The sequence below is a fragment of the Myotis myotis genome, unplaced genomic scaffold (genome assembly GCF_014108235.1).
Source record: "Myotis myotis isolate mMyoMyo1 unplaced genomic scaffold, mMyoMyo1.p scaffold_m19_p_15, whole genome shotgun sequence".
Lineage (NCBI taxonomy): Eukaryota > Metazoa > Chordata > Mammalia > Chiroptera > Vespertilionidae > Myotis > Myotis myotis.
The window spans coordinates 21,644,780-21,660,621 of NW_023416319.1; the positions used below are offsets into that span (position 1 = coordinate 21,644,780).

Genomic DNA, 15,842 nt, shown 5'->3' on the forward strand with positions numbered 1-15,842 from the left:
AGATTTGATGTTGACTAACCCTAGCCTTAACACAGAGAGAGGGATGGGGAAGGAGGTGGGCGAAATAACTTGGTACCTGATGGCTTTTCTTTATTTGCGGGGGCGGGGGCGGCGGGGAAGACCTGGGACAGATAAAAATGGGGAGAGAGGAAGGTAGTAAGAAGGGGGAGCGGGAGAGGCTGCCTTTGCAGAATACTTAACTCACAATAACAGCTGTTTTAGCTTTATTTACATTGCGCAAAATATTATGACCTGTACTACTCTGAGACTAAAAATGATTTTTATAGTGACAAAGACTTGATTAACACTTAGTCATTAACATGTACTGGGTTCTCTGACTTGTCCTTTCAGGTTAGTTCATGTGTTTTGTAAACTTGCTAAGATTTGAAGGGAAGGTATTGGGTCTTCAGTCCACATTCACGAATCCTGAGTTTGGGTTAGCGACACCTTAGAGGATGGGAAAGGCCGACTGTTTCAACACTTTGGAAGGGTCATCGCGGGGATAGTGACCAAATATCTGATATTCTCAGGACAGTCCCAGTTGTGAAATCTGTCCCTGTAAGTGCACCTGTAGTCTCAGTGTTAGTGCAGTGCAGCCACTTGCACGGGGGTTCAGATCTTATCGCGGTTCCCAAGTCTGAGAGCCCAGTGCCCAGCTTCTTTAGGGACGTGTCGTGCCCTCGGTGGGCATCTCGCACTTACAGAAACCCCTGGGAGTCTGACTTATTCCAGAGCCACAGTTTAGACACTCGCCCCAGCAGCGCCTTTGTGGAGCAAACCGCATAACCGCACCTGCCATGGGTGTGTTATATCCCAGAAAAAAAAGTGCCTTGAGGAACCAGGTCAGAGTGGAATCAAAATACGATTATGGGGGTTTTCTCCGACTGTTCTTTTAGCTGCAGAGCCTGCTTGCTAAATGATACTGTATAGGGAACCTTAGCATATAAAACAGGTCATAGCCGAGGTGGGGAGCTAGAAAACACACCTCTTCCCCGACAACCCCACCCAGTAGCGGGCCTGGGGGACTCCGAGGACCTTGCAGGCTAGACCAGAGACTCGGGGTGAGCATCCAGGGAGGCATCTCAGCCCCTGCTTCCAGCTCAGCCAGGCGGAGCCCCCTGTTCCAGCTCTGCTTGTGGAAACTCTCCCCGAGGCCCTTTGGCTACTTGTCCCCATGCTTTTCTTGGTGTCAGGCAGTGGTCATCTCCCAGGCCACGTGACTGTACCTTCTGGCCTGCAGGTTCTGTTTGGGTGGGTGGCTCTGCAAACCTGGCTCCTCTCGCTTAGCTCCTTCCCCTCCCATGGGCCCCTGGTGTGGCTGGATGGCGGTGCAGGTCGGCGGGAGTGGGCACAGGGCGCTCGTTCTCCTGCCTCAGCCGAATTTCTCCTGATTGCATTTTGTTTTGTTCACTAGATGATGATTCAGAACTGTATTCTCCTCGATACTCCTTTTCTGAAGACAGTAAGTGACAGAATTTCCTGAGCATGGGGAGGAAGAAGGAGCATTGGATAAGGGGAAGCCTCTTCCTAATTCCTGCTTTCACCAGTTTTAAGTCTTTTGTACCCACTTTTCTTCCCCAGCAAAATCTCCCCTTTCTGTGCCTCGCTCAAAAAGTGAGATGAGCTACATTGACGGTGAGAAGGTAGTTAAGCGGTCAGCCACACTTCCCCTGCCAGCCCGCTCTTCCTCACTGAAATCAAGCCCAGAAAGGTAAGTGCTCCTTCTCCCCGATCCACTGTGACTTCAGGCTGCCACGCAGTGTGGCAGCCAGGTCCCACCTCTCGCTGCTGGGCAGCAGCCGTGGGGCCAGGAGTCGGGCAGACCTGACCTGGAGTCCCTCTCTGTCCTGTGTTAGCAGCGACCTTTTCTTTCAGTGTTCATGTTCTTACCTATAAATGGGGACACATTTTACATTTGTCAGGGGTGTTGCAAGGACAAGACAAGGTAGTGCATATAACATTTCTCAGTGCCTGGCCAAGTAAGTATGGGCTTAATTCACGTTGGCTATAACTCATCACTTTTTACCTTCTCACAGGAGAAACCTTAGCTGTAAGCTTTGTCATGTGTTTTTATACTCTCTGTGTTTACTGATGGAGCCCGTAGCAGAGAATATAATTTTAACATGAAGTTACACTTTTTAATATCAGTTTATTTGCACAGCACACGTTATTGAGACATAGGTGTGGATTGGCTGTAATGATGACGTTAGTCATGTCTTGACACCCACATGGAATGACCCAATATTCTTTCCTTGGGTTGCGATGCCCATGGAGCAACCTTCTTATGCCATCTGGACTGGTGTCCCACGCATCTCCCACTGCTTCTCAACACAAAAGAGGCTCTTGCCAAAATGCATTATTTTTCCTGAAAAAACACACTTAGTTTCACACCTTCATACCTTTTCCATCTTCGTAGACAACTGAATAGCTGTTTTGAAAGTCCCACACATGCATAAGTGGCATCTGCCTCAGGAGTTTGATAATGAATTTGAAAGGAAGGTTGGGTCTGCCTATAAATTCTTTGCAACGGCATTCATCAAACCGGGTGCGTTCTGTGTGCAGACGGGACCACATGCTGTGGGGGAATATAAGCATATAGAAATCATCATCCCTGCCTTGCAGCAAAAACTAAATATAATCACAGTGCAAAGGCAGTCATGTGCAGGCATAAAAACTCTGCAAACAATTTTCAGGGATTCATCTCCTCTGAAACCCACCACTGGATCCGGTCGAATTTGTGTGCCAAAGGCTGCAATTTGGGTGATTACTGGGGTGAAGTGTGGAATAGGAAACACCACGGTTATAATACCAAATAATATTTACTGAGTGGTTACAATGGACCTGGTGATTTACATGCACTGTCTCATTTAATCCTTGCAACAACCCCATTTTTCAGATGAGGAAACTAAGGTAGCAAGAGGTAAAGTGTGTAGCCTGGATCACCAGCGAGCAAGTACTGTCGCAGGGATTGGAAACACAGCTGACTGGCTCCAGGACCTGCATTCTCTCTCCCTGTACAAGCATGAGTGGGAAGTGCAGGCGTGTTTGGGGGATGATAAGCTCGGGAGAGCAGAGCAAGCTTTGTGCTTCCCTCCCTGCCTCCCTCTCTTCTCTGCTTCCTGGTACCTGGTTCCTGGTACCTTAGGCCTTTTGTGAAGCAAACCCAGAGCTTTAACTGGTGGTTTTGAGAAGGGAACCAGGACAACTAAAGGCTTTGCACCGAGTCCGATTTTATGCTTTGGATTTAAAAATTCCTTGATTAGACTACAGTCAGCCAATGTCAGAACCTGTTGGATGCCAATTTTCATGAAAACAGCTCTAATAGGATTTTCTTTCTACAGAAACGACTGGGAGCCCCCAGATAAGAAAGTGGATACAAGGAAATACCGAGCAGAGCCCAAAAGCATATACGAGTATCAGCCAGGCAGGTCTTCCGTGCTGAACAACGAAAAGATGGTAATGTGAATATTAAAGTCCCTTTGTCCCACCCAGTCCTGTTCTTTGATCCGGATGCATTGCGCACTTGCATCCCCTTCTTTCTTCCTTGAGATAGACTTGCTTTGTTTAGAAGACAATGAAAAAATGAAGTATTTTTACCCTTTTCATTTTTGCAGGTGTTCATAACATAAGCCCTGAGAGTCTGCTTTGAAAGAAGCTCGTCTTGTGGCTTTCTGGCACTTTTTGTGCATGGTTCTAACTAATTTAGCATTTTCTATTAACATAAAGATTGATTTTGCTGCTGTCTTTTTTTAAACATCTAACCATTAATTTGGCAGGCTTATTACTAACTGGACTAAGTTCGTGGTGTGTGTTTTTAAGTGCCTCTATTTGAACATGCATAAATTTTGTAGAAGGTACTTCTAGTACATCACTAAAAGCTAAGTAATTACTACGATGTTGTGATTTGAGGGGGAAAAGCCCCAGGCTGTTAAAACATGTGCTTTAGGTCTTCCTTTTCTGACACGTGCAGTATCGAGGATGAATTTCATAGTCGGTCTGATTTATGGTTCACATCTCTTCTAAGTGGGGAAGTGGCGTGTGGGGCAGAGCAGACCACCCTGGAAAAGCGGCCTCTTCTGTGAAACGGGGAAGGATTTGTACAAACCCATCAGTTTCCTACCTGCCCATCACACTTCCTTTTATCCATCCTTCCTTTGAAAAAGCTGGTTCAGAATTCTGATCATGGTTAACGGGATTCTCCAAAGCTCGTGCCACCGCAGCCTCCGCCGGGCCCGCAAGATGGAGCTGTCATGCTGAGAACTGGATTCTGTTAAAATGCTGCTACCACACTGAGCACAGAGCAAGTAACCCCTGAGGTGTGGGGGCGCCTTCTTCTCCCTCTGCCTCTCCCGTGCCACGTGTTTTTCAGGAGCGATTGACTTCACTTTGACGAAGATAAAAGTTTGACATCTTTGAAAGCATAAAGGGATCAGTAATTTTAATTAGGATACAGCAGCCTGCAGAAATGCTCCCGATTGTCATTCCTCAGCATTTTCTGTGCACTGCAGCTATTTTAAGCAAAAAGTTCAGAGAGGAGTGGAAAATGTTGCCTGTGGCTCCACCTTTCACTGGAGGCTCTCTCCGTGTTAGAAGATGATAACCTCATTAGGTAACCTTCCCCACAGGTGTTCCAGGAGAGAAAATCATGCTCTGGGTGTATTCCTGACACTGGAATAACAAGTCAGGACACACCGTCATATACCAGCGCACGTGAACGATCTCAGAGTCTGTAGGCCTTTGGGTGCGTTGTTTTGGCAGTATTACTATTTACAGGTGGTCACTTCTCTCGAAGCCTTGCCCCTAAAATTTCCTCATTGTTTTCCCCTCCTCTCCTTAGTTCCTAGTAATTTGACCACCAATTCAGAACTAGGAATAAAATAACATAGTTTTGTTTCGTTCCTTGATATCACCGTGGTTACAAATATCTTCCATGTGTTTACAAACCCAGAGAAGTAACACATAGTAGCCCATAGGCGCCCTCTTTGGGGACCTGCCCTGATCACACGCATGGATCACAGAGCACCATCTGTGTTCCTACCCAGAAGCCCCTGTGTCTGCCGAGACCTAGGCCCATCCTGTCTGTCTTGGGACAGAAGCTCCAGAGGGCCCATCACATTGCATCCGCGAGCTTCCACTCTTAGCGCTCTTCCTCCAGAGACTTCGTTTCAGAGAGAAATTTCAGTCAAACCTCATCTTTGAGCCACTCTTCACGGTAGTCAAGTTAGTCCTTTATGTTTGAATTCTTTCTCACCTATCTTTGAACAGAAAAGTTGAAATGTTGGTTTCAGTGTGTGAGTCTTCCCTTTTAACATCCCGCATCAGGTTTGCCAGAATTTGAAGACAAAACTCCCACCCTCAGCTCACACACACACACACACACACTAACTGTGGATGATTGTACCAGCTAGTGACAGGTGTAGAATCTAAATTTGCTTTCAGGAATACACAATTCCTTTTTGGGAAGGGAGGGGAGAGTAGGGGAACCATGCTTTTGTTTCCAATTTGAGGTATTCGTGTCTGCTTAAGCCTGGCGATTTAAGTTGCGACCTCATTGGCACACCTATCTGCTGTGTGCAGGAAGGATTGAATGGCAGACTGTAAAGGCTGCCTTAGAGCTCATCTTTGTCCCTGGAGCAAATGCCAACCACCCAGAGAAATAAAACACTATACCACCTTCAGAAACCCCACCAGGAGACGCATAGATTTGATGAGCTACTCAGCTACTTGGCAAAATCATATGAAGCTCTTCATAACTGCTCGGCCTGTCTTACCGTAGCGTGAATCCACTTCCTCCTCTTCTGGCCTTGGGATTGGAGATATTGGTCAGTCCCTGCTTGGTCAGGAATAACCGTTTCAGGCTTTGTCCCTTTTACTTTCCTCCCAAGCCCCTTACAGGACTTTGACTCAATTCAACAAGTACAGAGAGAATAACTTTTATATGCCAAGCCCTGGGTTAGATGTTGGGGGAAGAGTGGGAAGGAGAGACACTAGCGTAGTAATTTCACAACTTATATTTGCAAGTGTACAATGAGGGGATTTTCTCAATTTGGTTTTTTCCCAGTTCAGGGTCACTTTGAGTTCCTCCCTGGCTTTTCAGGTCTGTCAGTTAGCCCCGTTTTAGCTTCGTATCACCTGCAAGCTGAGTGGGCCCGCCCCTTCTCGTGCGGAGTGGGAGAAGTGCAATGCGGCTAAAGAGCACCCGGACTTGGAAGCCCGAGCTCTGAGTTCGTGTTTCGGAGCAGGTGCTTTACCTTTCTGAACCTCGGTGTTTTCATCTCAGCCAGAAGTGTGATCTGGCCCGAACGGAGGTCATGAGTGAGAGGACTGAGGGCAAGAATCCGGACAAAAGAACCCTGAACATTATGAAGTGCTGTGCCAATGAACGTACCGCATTCACATTACTACTTAATTAAAAGTTGAAGCTGGTCTCTGGCTCCTATTCAAGCAACAAAACTGTCCTTGAGGAGATCAGGCATTTTCCTGGCAAGGCACCCGCCCTTTCCAAGGGTTTTGCCAGCTGGGAAAAGAGGAGCCCCGGCAGGGAGCACTGAGCCTGGCATTGTGGAGCCTGCCCTGCCTGCCGTCCCGAGATCCTGCTGTTTGTCCGTCCCACCACCGATGGACAGCTGAGTTACGCATGGCCCGGTCACACGCAGACGGCAGCACTGTGTGTGTTACCGCTCACTTCCTGGACAGCTCGAGGGACCGAGGCTGCTGCCTGGGCCACGCTGCTCGACACACCTCCTGACTCAGTCCTTGGCACAGTGTGAACCTCAGCCATGCGACACTTTGCCCACAGCCTTCAGCGACAAAATGGGTTAATTCTTTCAGGACCAAGTACCAAAGCATTCAGGCAGTTTCCTGAAAGAGTTGGTACATTTTATTTAAAAAAAAAAAAAAAAAAAAAGCCTAACCTATTCCCAGAGAGCAGCTTATAAATAGTCTCTAAAAATAATAAACATGAAATAGGTTTCATGAAACCCCATCATATAAGGACCTAGGATGTCCCACTGCCTTAACTGTTTCTCCTGAAGGGTATGGGTTCGGGGCCCCATCTCCCTGAAGAGACACAGAACCCATTCTTTTACATGGTTACAGCGCCCCCCGAGGAGGAGCACGGCGTCTCCTTCAAGATTTAAGCCCACGTCCCTAAAGACCGTGGGGGAGGTTTTAGCTGGACATTTCCCTCTGGTTTCAGCTAACGTATAGTCAGTGAATTTCAGTTAAAGGAACGTTCTCTGTCATATCTTCCTCAATTTAAAACAAATGTAGGGAAAAAAATCACAGTGACAGTTCTTCTGATGGAAATAAATATTTTTATTATTCTTGCAAAAAGATAAAACAAACGTAGGAATAATAGAAAGGTTCTCCTAAGGATCTGAGAAGAGGAGATGGGTGAAGGTCACTGAGACGCGTGCAGCATCCCTACAAGCTGCAAAGGCCTGAACGTTAAGAGAGCCGAGTCCGGGGGAGCTGCTTGGGAGCAGGCGCACGGAGGAGTCCACAGCCCGCAGCCCCTCCTCCTGTGCTGGGGCCCGAGGGAGTGACGTTGCTTACAGACCATTTTCCACCTCCGTGGGAAATGTACATTTCATATTTCGTACCGTTACCGGAAAATCCCCCCCCCCTTGTGACTATCAAGGTTTTTTGAAACATAGACATGTATGAATTTAATTGGAATTTAATTAAGCCATGAGCCTCTAACACTTTTGTCTGCTGTGAACATATCTCCATTTTATTAGGGGGAAACATGATTTGCTTTCTAGGCATTCATTTTTAACTAATTATTGCCAGAAACACACGTTATTCCACAGCAAGGTACCAGGACTTTATAAATACTTGATTAAATATGAAATCCCCTGGGGTCCATTATCACTCTGTGTGAACTACCTGAGAATTCTGTAAAGTGGCAAATCTAACTTATTTTTGTAACATAACCCAGGAGTTTTTCCTTCCCCTGTTCTGCTATCTGTCTTGTTCAGCTTTCCCTCGCTCTAATTCCCCAGCTCTTTAACATTTACTTGTTGGAACATGAAGTATATCCTATCTGTACCCATCCCCCGGGAGCTTGTTTAAGATGTTTTTTCACTCGTGTCCTCTGTTGTTACTTATATCATCTTTCGCTTTACTGTGTAAGGGACATGGTTTCTCACCTACTCATGTGCCATTAAAGATGCAGTATTAACAAATTGGCTTGGATAAAAGTGTCAAAATTTGCGTTTATTTTGAAAACCTTAAGGCAGCCTTGCAAATAAGTACTAAAACTGTACTAGCCCGTAAAAATGGTTTGCTCTACTCACCTGGCGTAAGTGGCTAAATGTTTGGTGTGCTCACCAGGTTATTTGCTCATAACTAATAGTTCTTGGTGAAGAGGAGATGAGATCCTTCTTTTCTCCCACAATATGGAAATACTGCTATCCCCGCATTCGTATTTGTGGGGGGCAGCAGTGTGTGCAGAGCTCCCCGTCCACACTCCATCCTCCTGCCTTGGGACTGAGCGTGATGCGCCCACTGCTCCCTCGCTCAGGGGCCCTGTTTCTATAAACACATCCTTCCCCATCTGTTTTAGCTCCATGATGTTGCCAGTGTCAGTGGAAACGGGTGATTGCTGCTGTTAAATGCAGTTCTGTATATATCTGGAAACCACTGCATCTCTACTGGCCTGTTCCTATGTAATCTTTGCATAATGTTATCCTTCTCTCTCTTCCATTTCCCTGTCACCAACCCCTATAGAGTCGGGATATAAGCCCAGAAGAGATAGATTTAAAGAATGAACCTTGGTATAAATTCTTTTCGGAATTGGAGTTTGGGAAACCGGTAAGTTTAATAGCTTCAGTGGTTATAGACATTTTTAAAAATCATGCTGTTGCTGCATTGTCGCTGCTAAGGAATCAGATCTGTTTGTAAGGACTTTAGGGAGTGGGGAGCCCGTGTCGGTTGCCCTGGTGGGATTGTCTAGTCCAGGGGTGGGCAAACTTTTTGACTCGAGGGCCACAATGGGTTCTTAAACTGGACCGGAGGGCCGGAACAAAAGCATGGATGGAGTGTTTGTGTGAACTAATATAAATTCAAAGTAAACATCATTACATAAAAGGGTACGGTCTTTTTTTTTTTTTTTTTTTTTAGTTTTATGCATTTCAAATGGGCCGGATCCGGCCCGCAGGCCGTAGTTTGCCCACGGCTGGTCTAGTCTCACTACCATCTGTAAGCTTTCCGTTGCTTTACTTCACCAAGAAAGGACAGTGAGCTCCGGATTTATTGCCAGAAAATCCTGAGAGACACAACTAGATCCTAGCTTGTCTTAGTCCCTCCTACCACTAGCAACGATGCCACGTGTCTGTGGATGACATTGAATTGGCCGTCAGTTCAGTTCCATGGCCAAAGTCCTTGTGGCATACTGAAGATAAGCAGGACAGTGCACCACAGCGTGAGCAGACCAGCATGGCCACTGCTTCGGATAGAGCTTCTAAAAGCACCTGTGCAAGGGGAGTGTTGAAGCCAGCCAGAAAAGGTCTATGCAGATGTGATCCACAATTACAACCCCATGTCGGGTGACTTTTAGGGAATGAACTCTATGAGTTAGGATAACATTTCCCAAAATTTGAAATGAGAGTTAGGAATTCTAGCAAGTTTAGTGTTGAGCCTAATAATATTCCACAACTTCCCCCTGATGTGTCTGAGTTGGCTTTGGTACCAAAGGATTTTGTGTACTTAAAGGAGGGTTTCTTAGCCCTGTACTCAGAGGAGTGCCCACCAGAAGGGAGAAGGGAGCTCATTTTTCCACTGGAGATGACTGGAAACTGACTTTAAAACTCCACTTACTTTAAATGTTCACAACTGCAAAAAGCATTTACAAGTGGGGGGTTAAGCGTATAAACATAAAATATTTCATTAGATCAATGGTTCTCAACTTTGGCTGCACATTAGAATCACCTGGGAATCTTTTTAAAATCCTGATTTCTGGGCCTCATCCTCCAGAAATTCTGTTTCTTTGTTACTAATGTTGTGGCCTCATCCCATAACAAAGAAACAGAATTTCCGGAGGATGAGGCCCAGAAATCAGGATTTTAAAAAGATTCCCAGGTGATTCTAATGTGCAGCCAAGGTTGAGAGCCACTGCATTAGATGTTCATGTGAGATTTTAAGCATTGCCTCCAGTATTTGAGTCACCGTGGTTTGGAATGATGGTTTTATCTGCAGACAGGAATTAACTTTATATAGTTCAGTAAAATGTTAAATTCCATGGTGTATATTTTTATTAAGATGAAGACAAAGACAAATTAAGCTGGTGCTCTGGGATTTCCCTGTTGATTTAGCGATGCTGAGCTTTGTTTCAAAGTTCCTGCATCTTCTGAGAGGAGCACCTGACTTGCAAACAGCCTGCTTGTAGGAACAGACATTCCTCCCACCTTGTCCCTCCTGGGACACTGGCTCCTAATAGCAGCTAAGCTGTCCTGGGTGAACAGCGCCATCTAGTGACCAGTGGAGAGGGAAGCATCTAACCCAGAGTGTGCCCCATCTCCCCTTCCCAAAGCTTTGACGCACACCTCACTTCTCCTTTCTCTCCCTTTTTTCCCTGCTGTCCACCATTCAGACATCAGTGGAGTCTACCCAGGCAGTCTCTTCCACATTCAAATATTTAACAGTATTGTAACCCTTTTCTTTTTCTTAAAACCTACTCAATTATCTCACAGAAAATCCTTTTGATATATGTAGTTCCTCCCCTCTCCCCAGTGATTGGTATATATAATAATATATATATATTATGGTATAATAATAATACCGTATTTCCATCAGGGAAAACAAAAGCTATTTGCTTTGAATTATGTATAAGCAAAAGTCCATGCCATTGAATTTCAAAGTCCATTCAGGTCCACAAATTTCTAGCCGTCTCCTCATTGGCCAAATGACTAAAATAGTTTTCTCTTTAATGCTAGCTTTTAGGAAACATGAAATGATTCTAATTAATCATTTGTTTTACCAAATCTGTCATTGCAAACAATCCTGGTTTTGTCAGCAAGAGACAGTACTTCTGCCCCAGCACACCCTAAGCAGCTCTCTGAGAGCTCGGTGTCTGGCACTGCTTCTGCGGGAAGCTGGTCTGAGTGCCCCCAGCCATGCCACACAGATCCTGGGAGCACAGCCCATTCGTATCCTGGGACCTCCTGTCATTCGTATCCCCAACCTGTTGTGCTAACTGCCTCTGAATTATTTAAAGAAATGCTTTTCCAAAATGTCATTTCTCTCAAGCCACAAGTGTTCCTTCCATAGACCTTAGGGTCCTTAAAGGGGACTGCTCCTTTTTGTGCAGGTCTTTTAAAGTAATGAAAGGTAAGACTTTTAAAGACTTCCCAAAATAACGTAATCGCTGTCTATCCGGAGGGAACAGTGTTGAGACCACAGTTCCGATGGTCTGAGGCATTCGAAGGGTGGGCTTCCTATCTAGTTGAACCAAGTTGAATGACTGGATGGCACTCTCAGCGTTTGGTAAGAAGGGGAGGTGGGGAGAAATATTTTTCTTCTTTTCACGTCTCTCCTACCCCAGTCGCTCTGGGCCATACAAGGGTAAGAGACATAAATGAACGTGGCATAAACCAGGAAAGTTGTTTTTGAAGGTTTTGCCGTCATTCAGAAGCAGAATGAAATTAAAACTCCTACCAAAGCATGTGGGTCATCATTTCTGCTTTTTATTCCACACCCACTCGACCCCACCCACCACCCCGAGTGAGGAAAGCCTGCCAGGACTTTGATGCTAGACCTTCATTTACCCTGGACCCCTTCCTTCTTCAGCCCCTTCACTGAAATCCACCAAACACACTGACACTTCAGCAAGAGCTGACTCTAACGCCGCTCAGCTCTAACCGGTGCTGTGGAACATAAGTCGTTCCAGACTCCGGGGCCATTTGGGGGAACGTTATTGACAACCAATTTAATTTGTAAGCACTGTCTTATTTTTTGTAGTCAGGACACGTAGGGAGACTGTATGTGGCTTTCAAAGGTCTACTTCCCATCTGAACCATCTGTGAAGTGTGTAAAGCGCTTAAAGAAAAATGATGATTGTTAATAGCACTTACTTTATAAAGTGCAGAGTATACGTCTACAGAGATCACATTGCTGTCCTGTTGCTGTGGGTGGTAAATGCATCTTGAAATCAGATTACTTTTCATTTGCAAATTTATTACTAAGAGCCTGGGTGTCAGCTTTACACACACACACACACACACACACACACACACACACACACCCGCCGCCAACTTCTACAGAAATTGATGTGATTTCTATAAGTAAACTCACGGCAAAATGTCACAATGTAAACCAATTTGAATAAGCTTCCCTAATTGGTTATAATGAATATAATTACAATATTCCAGGAGCTATTAAGTGACAGCAGAGGGGAGGGGGAGCTGTATGAGAAATTTCAAGTCTAAGTGGACAGAGCAGAGGGTTCACCTGGGGGCAGAGTAGCTTGTAACTTCCAGTGTCCTACATTTGAACCCCTCCCTCACTAAACGTTACAGCGGTTCTCCCGGCAGATTTCTGTTTTAGGAATGTACCCTAATTCTATCGTGAAGAGTTAAAGGAAAAAACAAAAATAGCCTTACAGTCCGCTGTTTAAATGCAAAGTAGATCTCTGTTCTCTAAGGGAGATGGAAGGTATGGCTCTACACTAGCAGTGTTAATGTCTAAGCAAGCAGTGAACGATTATTAAAATTGCCTAGTCACACCGTGGGAAACTTAACACCCATCTGGTACACTTGCCACAAACCACAGAAAACACATTCAGTGCAATTTACCCTCCACTGGCCAAATCTCCAGATTGCCACATTGAGGAACAATGAGTTTCACAGTGGAGAAGCCTGCTTCAGAAATGTGGGCTCTCAGTGGCCATCTTAGTTTGAAAACAACAACGGGGAATTTTTAAAGTTTCGATTTTTGTTCAAATTGGTGTTAATGCTTTTTTTTTTCTTTGTGTCTTTTAAGTTTGCAATATTTGGACTCCAACCATGATCTGCTCTTGAGACAGAAACGTAGAAAGGAAGCTCCCAGTTAGCGCCCACGCCCGTGCTTAGCTCCCTGTTGATGAGCCCTCCTGGTGTGCCCCTCTTTGTGTGAGCTGGTCTCCGTGTCTGTCCTTATGCTCATTTCTCCATTTCCTCCTCTGCTTCCCATCAGCCTCCCAAAAAGATATGGGATTATACTCCTGGAGACTGCTCTATCCTTCCTAGAGAGGATAGAAAGGTAATGCGCGCCTCTCCGGGGCTGTGTGTGCTCCTGGCCTGGTTAGTGTGAGTGTGCTGTGTGTGGGGTTTTGCTCTTATTTTCTTCAATCGCTGTTTTTTTAACTTGATAACTTTTTTTTTTTTTGGCTTGGTGATAAATCTATTTAACAAAGTCTCTGAGATATAGACTGATGTATAGAGGTGTGTGTGCTTTTTCAGCAATGACTTACTCTGACATGTAGTATTTGCCAGTCACCAGACTGAAAAGAGAGACAGTAGGCATTTCCTCCCGGCAGGTGTTGTGGTATTTGTAGTTCTCTGTAGCCAGGAGAAGAGAGTTTTGAAGCTCTGATTACCGTGGGGCTTATATTTTCCATGCCTAACGCTGCATTCTCTGTTCTCGTGGCTTTTAGTCATTTCCAGTGAGCTCCTTGTTTAATCTTGCCATCTCTGCCTTATTAAAATAGAACCCTAAGAAGATTCACTTTTCAAACTTAACCTTCCATTCTCTCTGCCTGTCCCCTAAACTAAAACGCTCTTTCTCATCTTTTCTTTCTCGTACCAGACTAACCTAGAAACAGAGCTCAGCCTCTGCCGCACAGAGTTAGAGGCAGACGTAGGAAAAACGGAGACGCTTAGTAAAGCAGCCCGTGCAGACCTGGCGCAGGTACTTCCGAGTTTTCCTCCTGCCGTCAACGCCTGTCCCAGCGCGGTTCTGTCTTCTTTGCTCTGCGGTTTGGGATGTCGCTGAGGAGGGGACTGTCTCGCTGATTATTGTGAAGCTGCATGGCTTTCTGGCTGCTGTTTTCCATCCCCTTCCCCCAACTTCAGTTTTGCTTTGGTTTCTTTGGAGCTTGACATCTTCCTTAAAGGGGGCTTTGCAGGTATCCTTTGGGTGGCTGGTGATTTCCATGCTCCCCCTCTCCTCTGCTGTCAGGGGCGGCCCTCTTCCTTCCCTGCCTTCGCCTTGGAATGCCTCTCGGGGTTCTCGGGGAGCTGTGTTTGGCAGCTGTCATTTTTGCAGCCTTGGGAGGTACCGGCCTCGGAGATCATTCTCCAAAGTGTGGCAGTGACTCGAGCGCCGCTTACTAAGTGCAGGCACTGCCAGAGCAGCCCTGCTTGTGGTTTGAAAGGTCAGGAAGTTCTCAATGAAAATATGCACTCCAGGGGCCAGACCGCCGGGCCACACGGGCAAGCATTTGAAACTCGGCCTGCACCGGTATTTTTAAGTGGAGTGGTGTCAAAGCGTGGTTTATTAAAGGCTGGGTCAGGAAGAGAGGGAGTCCGAGGTAAATGGGCTCCCAGCGGAAGGAAAACACCCAGTGTTTGGAGATCTGCTCCTAGGGCTCCTTGAAGAAACAAGAGAGACCCTTGAAGGAAAGGGGATCTTTACAGAAAATAGGAGAGGAATGTGGGCACACTCGAGTCTGGGAGGGTCCGCAGACCAAGGCAGGGAACATGGAGGTTGTGAGTGGATCGTGTTACACTTCAGCGGAGCTAGGAAAGCAAGGAGGGTCAGACCACCAGCGTGAGTGACGAGGCACCAAAAGTCAAGTGAGTGCCAGGGACGTAGCCCAGGGAAGGAGCGGAAGCTGGGGTTACAGCTGCGGCCACTGGGGGACAGGATGGAAACAGACATCGTGAGCCCTTGGTCCAGACAGAGGGAGCCGTGGGGACATCAGTACGTCACATAAGAAAGATGGGGAGAAAGTCGGTGCAGAGGTTAGATGAAGGATTTGGTTTTAGGTCATTTGTTTTGAATGCTGGTTGGGTATCACATAGGGGATATGCAGCTGACAGTTTGAAATGTAAGACTAGGTTCTGTGAGACGAGCAGAGGCTTACAAAGGCAGTTGCAGTCCCTTGAAGAGAGGTGATGGTTGACGTCCGGGAACAGATGAAGACACCCCGCCTGGGGAAGATGAAAGATTGAAGGGAGGATCCTGTTGAAAGGATGAAAGATCCATAAGGACCTGTTGGGATGTTGGTGACAGCAGGAGAGCAAGGGGAGGTCAGAGAGAGAGCATTCCCGAGACGTAGGAGGAAAGATGAGAGGTGGGTCTGAGCATGACCCAATGCTCCAGAAAGGTCCCCACCCTCGACTCAGGAAAGGCCAATGGGTTTGATAATCCAGAGGTTTCTAAAAGCTTTGGAGGCTGCTGAGTGGTGGACGGGAGCTGGAGTATGTGGAGAGGAACTGGAATCCCCAGGGGTACACACTGATTAAAAATGTGATCACGGCAGGAAGGCGAGGGGCGTGTGCCCAGAGGGCTCAGCAGGGTCGGCAAACACTTTTCCACGTTGGAGACCGGGGCATCGTCCACAGAAGTGTGGAGACCCAGAACGGGGCAGAAGCCAAAGGACAGGCTCAAGGGGGAAGGGTGGGCAGGGAGACCAGTGCAGGCTCAAGGGGGAAGGGTGGGCAGGGAGACCAGTGCAGGCAAAGGGCTGGACGGACGGACGGACAGACAGACGTGCAGGTAAGAGGGCTGCCTTCTCTGAGGAGTAATGGGGAGAGAGAGGGCGGGGACCTCCTGGGGTGGAGGTGCCCTCAGAAATGCCAGGACCAGCAGGCAGAGGGCCAGGTGGCTGAGCCCCTGAGGAAGGTTACCTCCTTCCTGCA

General features: G+C 46.6%; 1 protein-coding gene across 29 annotated transcripts in view; it reads left to right on the forward strand.

Moving 5' to 3' along the window:
- The window catches only part of SORBS1 (sorbin and SH3 domain containing 1), a 119,344-nt gene that overhangs the window by 55,926 nt on the left and 47,576 nt on the right, over positions 1-15,842 (forward strand). For 17 of the 29 annotated variants that reach the window (XM_036336528.1, XM_036336507.1, XM_036336511.1 and 14 more), the window contains 6 exons: positions 1,415-1,462; positions 1,582-1,711; positions 3,342-3,456; positions 8,734-8,817; positions 13,174-13,239; positions 13,786-13,887. In XM_036336528.1, the coding sequence (XP_036192421.1) occupies positions 1,415-1,462; positions 1,582-1,711; positions 3,342-3,456; positions 8,734-8,817; positions 13,174-13,239; positions 13,786-13,887 (545 nt within the window). The remainder of the gene's footprint in view (positions 1-1,414; positions 1,463-1,581; positions 1,712-3,341; positions 3,457-8,733; positions 8,818-13,173; positions 13,240-13,785; positions 13,888-15,842) is intronic. The other 12 variants (XM_036336521.1, XM_036336533.1, XM_036336517.1 and 9 more) reach the window with 2 other exon arrangements.